General features: G+C 38.0%; 1 protein-coding gene across 2 annotated transcripts in view; it reads left to right on the forward strand.

Annotated features, from left to right (window-relative positions):
- WRN (WRN RecQ like helicase) overlaps positions 1–10846 on the forward strand; it is a 145738-nt gene that overhangs the window by 39316 nt on the left and 95576 nt on the right. For both annotated transcript variants that reach the window (XM_017857254.1, XM_017857246.1), the window contains 2 exons: positions 3362–3476; positions 8370–8799. In XM_017857254.1, coding sequence (XP_017712743.1) covers positions 3362–3476; positions 8370–8799 — 545 coding nt within the window. The remainder of the gene's footprint in view (positions 1–3361; positions 3477–8369; positions 8800–10846) is intronic.

Below are 10846 nucleotides of genomic sequence, written 5' to 3' on the forward strand. Positions count from 1 at the left end.
CTCAGGAAAATTTACAAGCCAAATGAACCACACCCCTTCATTTCTTTTGGGTGAAGTGAGGGAGCCCTGTGGTTATCTGAAGGAAGAGCATAGCTGGATTAGAGGGAAGAAAGTGCAAAACCTCCTAGGGTGATTGGCTGGCTTGTTTGGAGGAACAGTGCATATAACTGAATGAAATGACTGAGGGTAAGAGTGGCAGGAAATGAGGCTAGAAAAGGAACTTGGGCCACATCACGTAGGGCCTTGTAGGCTGTGAATCTGACTTCATTTCTTATTAATGAAAATAAATACGATGATGGGTGATGGGAAACCCATAGAGGGTTTGGAGCAGAATAATTATATAATTAAAATTTTATTTTAGAAAGATTTTTCTGGTTGTTGTAAAAGGAAAAATGTTTAGCCCCAGGGCATTTTGGCAGAGAGTTTGGAGGCTATTATAACAGCCCAGGCAATAGACAATAATTGTTTGGATTAGACTGGTAGCAATAGAGGTGATGAGAAGTGGTAGCTTCTGTAGATATTTGGAAGATATATGTGAGGGATTTGCTGATGAATTCCCTGTAAGGGGTGAGGTGTGAAGATTGATAGAATGTTAAGATATTTTGGTCAGATCATCTGATGAATGGAAAGGTCAGTTATAGTGGACAGATTATGAGAAGAACAGGTTTGGGTGAGAAAACTTTAGATTTCAGTGTTGGATATCCTAAGTTTTAGATGATCATTGATATCCAAGAGAATATCTTAGTTGGAAATATGATCCCAAAGTTCAAGGTTGAGGTTGGAGATGTAATTCAGATCCGATGGTAGTTAAAGCAGTGAGACTGAATGGGATAAAATAGGAAGTGAATGAAATAAAGAATAGACGTGATATTGACCTCAAAGGCACACCAGCATTTAGAGGTTGGTTAGATGAGGAGAGAGCAGCAAAGAGGACTGGGAGGACCGCTAATGAAGGAGGGAAGTACAGGAGGTGTTTAGTTCTGAAGCCACCTGAAGAAAATGTTTTAAATAGGAAGAAGTTGTCAATTGCTTTAAATCATTTGGAGAAGTTGAGTAAGATGAGAGTCTAGAATTAAGTTAGGTTCGATGGTGTGGAGGCCATCAATAATCTTTTCTTTTCTTTTTTTTTTTTTGAGACAGAGTCTTGCTCATTCGCCCATGCTGGAGTGCAGTGGCGCAATCTCGGCTCGCTGCCAGCTCCGCCTCTTGGGTTCACGCCGTTCTCCTGCCTCAGCCTCCCGAGTAACTGGGACTACAGGCGACTGCCACCACATCTGGCTAATTTTTTTGTATTTTTAGGAGAGACAGGGTTTCACCGTGTTAGCCAGGATGCTCTAGATCTCTTGACCTCGTGATCCACCCGCCTTGGCCTCCTAAGTGCTGGGATTACAGGCGTGAGCCACCACGCCCGGCCCATCAGTAACCTTTTCAAAAGCAGCTTTGCTCTACTGATTTGGGTGAAAACTTAGTTGGAGTTGGGTTGAGAGGAAATGGGAGCAGAAAATTTGAGAGAGTGAGTATAGACAACTCTTTCAAGGAATTTTGCTATAAATGGGAGTAGAGATCTGAAGACTGAATAGCAAATTGAAAAGTGGGAAGATGAGGTAATTCTCTTATTATTTCATTTTTTCTTAGTGAAATAAGAGATGAAGTTGTTCTCACAGGTGTTGGAGGTTCACAAAGGAAGATGTTTGAAATAGTCATTTTGAGAGTGGGAAACAGAAGAATTAACAGTCAGGGCTGAGGGTGCTTTTGAAATCTGTGTCCTGAGTTTAAAATAACTTGTGTCATCATCGATGTGCTTTATTTTCAACTATATTCAGCTGCTTGAGTGTAGGCATCAGGTAGGTAGAAAAAAAAAAGTGGGTTTTATTAAGAGTAGAGGTTTTGCCAGGTAATTACCATGGAGGGAGGGAAGAGCAAAGGAGTTGAGAGTCTATAGATACAAAGGAATGATTACTGTATTGTGGGTAAGAGAGAAATGGAAGGCTCAGTGGGGAGTGGGAGTAGGGAGGGTGATAGGTAAGGAAAAGGTGATAAGATCAATGCATTTGGTTCTACAAGTGTCAGAGTATTGTTGGGGAAAGCATGCTGGAAGGAAAGATAGGTAGGCTGGTGTTCTCAGGGTGGAAGGCTTGCAGTTGAAGTCTGGAAGTGGTGATTTTATTGGCAATTATAAGGTCAACAGTGTGACTATGGAATTGAGTGGCTAAGGTCTGTTGAAGAAAAGATTGTCGGAAATGCAGGGGTCAACGAACTGGCCTGTGGATGTTGAAATCGTTGGTGGTTATCACAGAAATAGTAGTGGAGGAAAAGTCAGTTAATGAATCAGGTGTTAAGACCTCCAAGGGATGAAAGGATGCAGTTTGGAGATGACAAGATAACTGTAGTAATCACAAATAGCAGGTTATGTAGCTCTATCTCATAGGCTTCAGAGGAGATGGGCTTTTGAAGGACAAGAGAAATGATGATGAATAAATTCTAAGCAGGGGAAGTGTTTGGTAAAGTGGGGCAGGCTTTGTGCTGTTGATGGCAAATGATGTACCAGGCAGGATGAAGTTGAGAATTTGGAAGACGATCACTGATTAGAAAGGCTTACATTTTATTTTGGCCGGGGTGGTAGCTCATGCCTGTAATCCCAGCACTTTGGAAGGCCAAGGTGGGCAGATCACTTGAGGCCAGAAGTTGGAGATCAGCCTGGACCATGGCGAAACACTGTCTCTACTAGAAATACAAAAAAAAAAAAAAAAAAAAAAAATTAGCTGGGCACGGTGGCACATGCCTGTAGTCCCAGCTACTCCGGGGGCTAGGGAATGAGAATCACTTGAAGCCGGGAGGTGGAGGTTGCAGTGAGCCGAGATCGCGCCGCTGCACTCCAGCCTGGGCGACAGAGTGAGACTCTGTCTCAAAAAAAAAAAGGAAGGGCTTGCATTTTATTTTGGTGATGACTGGGAATAAAGGCATGAGGGATGACTGTTGGAGAAGGCTGTGCTTACTAAACAGTATTATTAAGTAGCAGCATACATGGTGTTATACTGACTTCTGATTTTGCAATAGTACAGACGGGTTCAGATTCTCATTTCCACCTTCTCCTTCTGCCTAGGCCAATAACTGCTGGGTTATAATACATATGGCTGCAGATCATTTGGAATTTACTTTAAATTGAAACAGTAAAAATTTGAAAGAGAGGGAAAGCAACTGAGGCAATTTGGGGATTGAATAAGAAGGTCTTTTTGTTGGAATTCATTTAAAGAAAGCAAATGAAAATTTGAGCCCAAATATTATTTAATGAAGTGGCTAAATGAATATCTCTGCTTTGTGGTTTGAAAATTAATATTGATTTTTTTTTTTTTTCCCCTAGAGGAAGAAATCCTACTTAGCGACATGAACAAACAGTTGACTTCAATCTCTGAAGAAGTGATGGATCTGGCTAAGCATCTTCCTGATGCTTTCAGTAAATTGGAAAACCCACAGAGGTTAAATATTACCATTTTTTTAAAATTTAAATCAATTCTGTTTATTTTTTATTACATTTTCCTATATGTGAAGAATACTATTCATTAAGGTTGACTCATAGAAATTTGCTTGAATACCCACACACAGACTAATGCATAAATTTGAGAAATATCTTTCCAGTTGTTAAATAGTGAATCCAAAGGTTTAAGCCTTTTCTGTCTGCTTTGTAGGATGTTTTATGAAACAAAGGAATAGAAATTGTATTCATATTATACATTTTGAAATTATGTCTATATTATATTTTTTGTGAAAGCAAAATAAGTATACATTAAGGAAAATATTTAAGATTCAAAGTTGTCATTTTCTTTCTGTTAATGAGTATCTTTCATTTGATAACATTTATGGTTTGGTCACTTGAAATCTATAGTGACCAAAAGCAACTTCATACTTAGTAGCCTCATTTTCTGTTATTATCTGATTATTACTTAAGAATTCTACTTAATTAATAGATTATTAGAACAAAAGACATTGCAATTTTAGAGATTCTTTTATAGCTAAAGCACTAGGTAACTTAAAAAAGTTAGATCAAATGTTATACAGATTAATAGATCTTGGAATACAGGTGCTGTGTCTTTTTGGAATCAGACCTTGTCCTGGCCTTAATTGCAGGATGACTTCCTTATTAAATCTCTAAAAGCAGGAATGCTCTGGAACAATGAACAATTAGAATGTGGTAATGTAATTTTGGGCCAAAAAATACTTTGTAGAAATGTGAAGCTCTTACTTGAAACAGAAAGAATTCTGACTCTGAAAAAGTGCAGTTAATGTATGTTTTTCTGGATAAGATTTGTGGTAGATTTTGATTGAGATTTAAAACCATGATATATAAATTTAGCTTTTTTGTCAAAGTAATTTGTCCCCCTAGAATTTGTTTTGGTAATTTTTTTTTTTTTTTTTTTTTTTTTTTTTTTTTTTTTTTTTTTTGAGATGGAGTCTCGCTCTGTCGCCCAGGCTGGAGTGCAGTGGCGCGCAATCTCAGCTCACTGCAACCTCTGCCTCCCAGGTTCACACCATTCTCCTGCCTCAGCCTCCTGAGTAGCTGGGACTACAGGTACCCGCCACCATGCCTGGCTGATTTTTTTCTATTTTTAGTAGAGACGGAGTTTCACCGTGTTAGCCAGGATGGTCTCGATTTCCTGACCTCACGATCCACCCGCTTCGGCCTCCCAAAGTGCTGGGATTACAGGTGTGAGCCACCGCGCCTGGCCCTGTTTTGGTAATTTTTAATGCAACTTGGAGAATTTCTGAAAGATGTAACTTTTTTTTTTTTTGAGATGGAGTCTTGCTCTGTTGCCAAGGCTGGAGTGCAGTGGCGCAATCTCGGCTCACTGCAAGCTCTGCCTCCCAGGTTCACACCATTCTCCTGCCTCAGCTTCCCGAGTAGCTGGGACTACAGGCACCCGCCACCATGCCCGGCTATTTTTTTTATTTTTAGTAGAGATGGGGTTTCACCATGTTAGCCAGGATGGTCTCGATCTCCTCACCTCATGATCTGCCCGCCTCCGCCTCCCAAAGTGCTGGGATTATAGGCATGAGCCACCACGCCCGGCCTGAAAGATGTAACTTTCAAATGGGGAAGGATACTAGTAAAGCCATTTCTTACTCATTTATACATTTTTCCCTCCATGAAATTAGAGCAGTCACCTTTTACATGACTTTTACATGCATTTCAGATTTTTGTACTAGCAATTAAAATATCTACTGGATGTAAATCACATATGCTTAATGCTTTGCTTCATAATATCTGTTGAAGTCAAATAAAATATAGAGACAGATTTTTAAATTGAAAATGTTTTATTTGGGAAGCAAGAATTAAATTTGGGGCATATACACAGACTGGGTGGTCTTTGGTATCTCTGAACAACAAAGAGAAGTTTGGAGGTTATATAAAAAGGAAAATGTTACATATTGTTTTTCCAGAAAGTTCTTTGGCACTAGTAAATTTTGGTGAGTTGGAAGCTCTGAATTGGTTAGTGACTGTGGTGCGTAAAACTAGTCTTAGAGTTTCAGCAGGTTGTTTCAGTATCTGTTAGATAAAACTGGTTTTAGGTTATAATAGGCAGTTTCAGCAGGTAAGCTCCCAGAAAATTATATTCTTAAAGTAATGTTATGTACCTTGATTGCTTTTTTCCCCTTGGCCCTTGACTCTGATTTAGTTGGGTATGACAAGAATTATCAATTTATATAATTATTTTTTACATATTGATGCTAAATAGGTTTTCTTAAAACTTGGGAATGGGAAATACTGGGTCTTGTGAAGTTTTAGTGTGAAAACAATAACTAGTCTCTTAATTCATGTTCTTTGTAACAAGTCTACAGTAATATCTAATGTATCTAGATGACACCTCAGGACCTGGAGAGAACGAAAAAGACCTCTGAGCAGTCAAAATAATGCTATAAGCATGTATTCCAGCTTACTTTCTGCATTTCCAGTGGAGTGCATGAGGCCACGTTTTGTTTGACAAGCTTGGGGACTGAGTTAAAGTGAAAATGGTGTAAATAACTAATGATACGCACATGACAGTAGGTGGAAGTGGCAGCTGACAATCTGTGAAAGAGTGAACAAAACTATAAAAATTAGAACTAAGAACTCTTAAAATAGAATGGTTTGAAGTTTGTTACAGAAGGGAGCAGCTTTATGCTTCAGTGGACTCTGAAGGTATTGGCAGTGTATAGTACTGCTTAGTCACTGATTTAAATTCAGTGTATATCTCTTCTATTGCTGTCATGTACTTGACATTCTCCTAGGTGCTAAGGCTGTCTGCAGGCTACTAATATGCATAATAACAATCCTGAAGAAGAAGGAAAAGTACACTGTGCCTTACTGAAGAAGGCAGGACAGCCTTCGTATTTGTTAGAGTAAATATTAGTTATCTTACATAACGCATGTTATATTCCCTGATGTCAGGGCCTGATAAATGAGCCCTTACACTCTTGATAGTCAATCTGTGCCACTGTTGCTGTTTTGTATGTGACACCATTTCCTCTCCATGTAACAATTAAACTGTATCACATACCTGTTCCTACTAAATTATTTGCATGTAATTTTAACATTTGAGTGGCTGTATATAAGGCTAAAAGTTCTTTATAAGATTTATAGAATTTTAGAATGTTTAAATTAGATGACATTAGTACGTTTTTAGTTTTTGAATTTAATTTTGCTCTTGATTTTGTTGGTGTTAATGTAGACTTTGTCTACTTAAGCTTGAGCCCAACTTTGGAGTGGTGTTTTCAGTGATGGAAGTAACTGGAAATAACTCATGAAACCACTTAGTACTTTTGATAGTTTATTCCCATGAAGGATCAAGTTTTTACTTGAGTCATTAGTATAAAATTTTAAAAGTCATGTCAGATTTTATTAAGCATTGATATTAAATATATAAATATTAGAAGACCTAAACAAAATCACTAATTAGAGAGTAAAACATGTCCCTGCCTATCATATTCCCTTCACTTCCAAGAATTTCTGCTTTTATGAAGTACTTTAATAAGCTCTACAACAAATAGACAAGATGTTGTGCCTCATTTTACACTCTAGCAGTGGTTTTCCATTCCAGCTAACTAGGTTGGGTTATAATATAGTCATTTAAACTTACTTAGTTAAAATGTTATACATTAGCAGCTGCAATTAAGGAGCTAAGAAATTGAGCTCATATTTATTTATATGCATCTTATCCATATTTTCTCACTTGTTATATTTGCCTACTGATGGGAAATTGATTTTTTCTGTTCCAAAAATGTAGAGTTTTGAGATTTTTGGAGATGCAAAACAGCATCATTTTCAAATTAGAGCACAAACACTCTTACTTGTTCCAGTTGGGACTAGTAATTGATCAGTGAAGTGAAAAAATTAGGCAAAACGGGATCATCAAAATTTTCTTTCTTTTTTGAGATGGAATATTGCTCTTGTTGCCCAGGCTGGAGTGCAGTGGCACTATCTCAGTTCACTGGGACCTCTGGCTACGGGATTTAAGTGGTTCTCCTGCCTCAGCCTCCTGAGTAGTTGAGATTACAGGCACGTGCCACCACGTCCGGCTAATTTTTGTTTTTTTAGTAGAGACAGGGTTTTGTCCTGTTGGCCAGACTGGTCTCGAACTCCTGACCTCAAGTGATTCACCCGCCTCAGCCTCCCAAAGTGCTGGGATTACAGGCATGAGCCACTGCGCCCGCCCCAAATTTTCTTTTAACTTAAAATGTTAATGTTTGTTTGTTCCCAATCTTTTTGTATATGTCAAGGCTTTTTCATTATATACAGGCCAGCTCTTTGGAGTTCTGCATGGTGTTTCTTGTTTAAACCACACCTATAATGTACCATCTACAATTTCCAATTCTTTAAGACAGAGTGAAAAATTAAGACACTTGAAGTAATCTTAGTGTAGAGTCCTAGGCATTATGATTTTCCTTGAGACTTTTAGGGTTCTTTTATCACAGTTTATCAAACACTTTTTTTTTAACAAAAAAGAAATTTACAGAATCTTTCTATGTATTCAACTTAGAATTTAATGAAATAGGGTGGTTTTTTTTTTTTTGGTGATCATGTATCATCAACTTACTTTACATTTAATTAAATTAATCAAATTAATCAACAAAAAAACCTATAGTTGGCATAAACAAATTTGGGATCAAGCACTACTGACTCTTAGTAAACATACAAATCAACTGTTGGTGCAGAAGTGCCTCGATGCTAGAGAGTAGCCTGCAAGCTGTGGGCATTAGGGAATGAAGAACAGCCTTAATACTATTGATCTTTTAAGTGAAGGTCAACTTAGAAAGCTTTTACTTATTAAAATGCTTCACAATTTGTCCTTATAGTTAATGCAATTAAAGTTCAATTAATCTTTCTTTTTTTTTAGAGTTTCTATCTTACTAAAGGATATTTCAGAAAATCTATATTCACTGAGGAAGATGATAATTGGGTCTACTAACATTGAGACTGAACTGAGGCCCAGCAATAATTTAAACTTATTATCCTTTGAAGATTCAACTACTGGGGGAGTACAACAGAAACAAATTGGAGAACATAAAATTTTTATTAATGTTGAAGATGAAACATGGGACCCAACACTTGATCATTTAGCTAAACATGATGGAGAAGATGTACTTGGAAATAAAGTAGAACGAAAAGAAGATGGATTTGAAGACGGAGTAGAAGACAATAAATTGAAAGAGAATATGGAAAGAGCTTGTTTGATGTCGTTAGATATTACAGAACATGAACTCCAAATTTTGGAAGAGCAGGCTCAGAAAGAATATTTTAGTGATATTGCTTATAAATCTACTGAGGTACTAAATAAATAGGAAGCACATTTTTAGTTATTAGTAGGGTCTGGCTGACTTTATTCCTGTAAAGGGGCAGATAGTAAATATTTTAGGCTTTGTGGGACATTCAGTCTCTATTACAGTTACTCAGTTCTGCTATTGTAGTGTGAAAGCAGCCGCAGACAAATGTAAACAATTGTGCCTGTCTGTGTTTCAATGAAACTTTATCTACAAAAACAGATAGCGGGCCACATTTGGCTTGTGAGCCATAGTTTGCTGATCCTGACCTAGTATGATGGGCAGCATTGTGTAGTGGAAAGATTTTATAGTGTCAACAGACATTTGTAGTAGTTCACTATTTTATAATTTCGTATGCTTTTTTCATAATATCTCTGCTTTTTGTGGATTCTCTTCATATCTACTAGTGTTTACTCTTCTGACTTTGATTTTTGGGGGTGTATTTTATTTCTTTATACAGAATTTTTTTCTTTTTTCTTTCTTTTTTTGAGACAGGGTCTTGCTCTGTCACCCCAGCTGGAGTGCAGTGGTGCGATCTTGGCTCCCTGCAGCCTTCAACTCCTGGGCTTAAGCGATCCTCTCACCTCAGCCTCCCTAGTAGCCGGAAACACAGACCTGGGCCACTAAACTCAGCTGATTTTTGTAATTTTTTGTAGAGATGGGGTTTCGCTCTGTTGCCCAGACTGGTCTCCAACTCCTGGACTCAAGTGATCCACCTTCCTTGACCTCCCAAAGTGTTGGGATTATAAGTGTGGGTCACTGTGCCTGGTCCAGAATTTGTTTACTTGCTCATGTAAGAGGGTTTCTAATAAACTCCTGATGCTTTTGCTTGACACTATAGTTTTACTGTCATCTCAGAGTCAGATTTTTTTTCCCTTCTTCATTAAATTAATTTCTTACTTGTTTTTCATTAGTTTACAAAATTACTTAAGTTGCCTGTATTCCCTGAAATTTTATATTTTATTTCACGATAAATAAGTTTTTTAAAAAATTAGATTTGAGGCCAGGTGCAGTGGCTCACGCCTGTAATCCCAGCACTTTGGAAGGCCAAGGTGGGCGGATCACAAGGTCAGGAGCTCGAGACCATCCTGGCTCACACGGTGAAACCCTGTCTACTAAAAATCCAAAAAAATTAGCTGGGCGTGGTAGTGGGCACCTGTAGCCCCAGCTACTCGAGAGGCTGAGGGAGGAGAATGGTGTGAACCCAAGAGGCGGAGCTTGCAGTGAGCCGAGAACGCACCACTGCACCCCAGCCTGGGCGAAAGAGCAAGACTCCGTCTCAGAAAAAAAAAGGTTAGATTTGACCATTTAATTAGAGTTATTTCACCATCATTTTTCTAATGGCAACAATAATTTTAGTATTTGAGCAATTATCTATATTTTGGTAACTATTAGTAATCACTTCTATCAGTATATACATGCATTTCATTTTAAAACAATTTTCAAAATATTCTCATACCAACCATTCCTAAAGGATGTTCCCCTTCTGGGAAATATCAGTTTTTGCTAACATCGGCATTTCCCTTTGATTTTCTAGGAAATTTTATTAGGTATACACTTTAAGTGATATGTTTCATATAGTATTATAGAATTACCAGGATTTCATGATTTTTTTTTTTTTTTGAGATGGAATCTAGCTCTGTCACCCAAGCTGGAGTGTGGTGGCACAATCTCAGCTCACTGAAACCTCCGCCTCCCTGATTCAAGTGATTCTCCTACCTCAGCCTCCCAAGTAGCTGGGATTACAAGTACCCGCCACACACCTGGCTAATTTTTGTATTTTTAATAGAGACCTGGTTTCACCATGTTGGCCATGCTGATCTCGAACTCCTGACCTCAAGTGATCCGCCTGCCTTGGCCTCCCAAAGTGCTGGGATTACAGGTGTGAGTCACTGCACCTGGCCTTGGATTTCGTGATTTGACTGAAATCTTTTACACCAATTATTGCCATTTTTTATTGGGTACCAATTATTAGTATTGTTTTCTTTATTCATTAAATAAGAAGTAAAAGAACTTTTAAAAAAATAGAACTTTTTTTTCCTAGTAAAAGCTT

Source organism: Rhinopithecus bieti, unplaced genomic scaffold, assembly GCF_001698545.2.
Source record: "Rhinopithecus bieti isolate Rb0 unplaced genomic scaffold, ASM169854v2 scaffold_2077, whole genome shotgun sequence".
In the NCBI taxonomy this organism is placed as follows: Eukaryota; Metazoa; Chordata; class Mammalia; order Primates; family Cercopithecidae; genus Rhinopithecus; species Rhinopithecus bieti.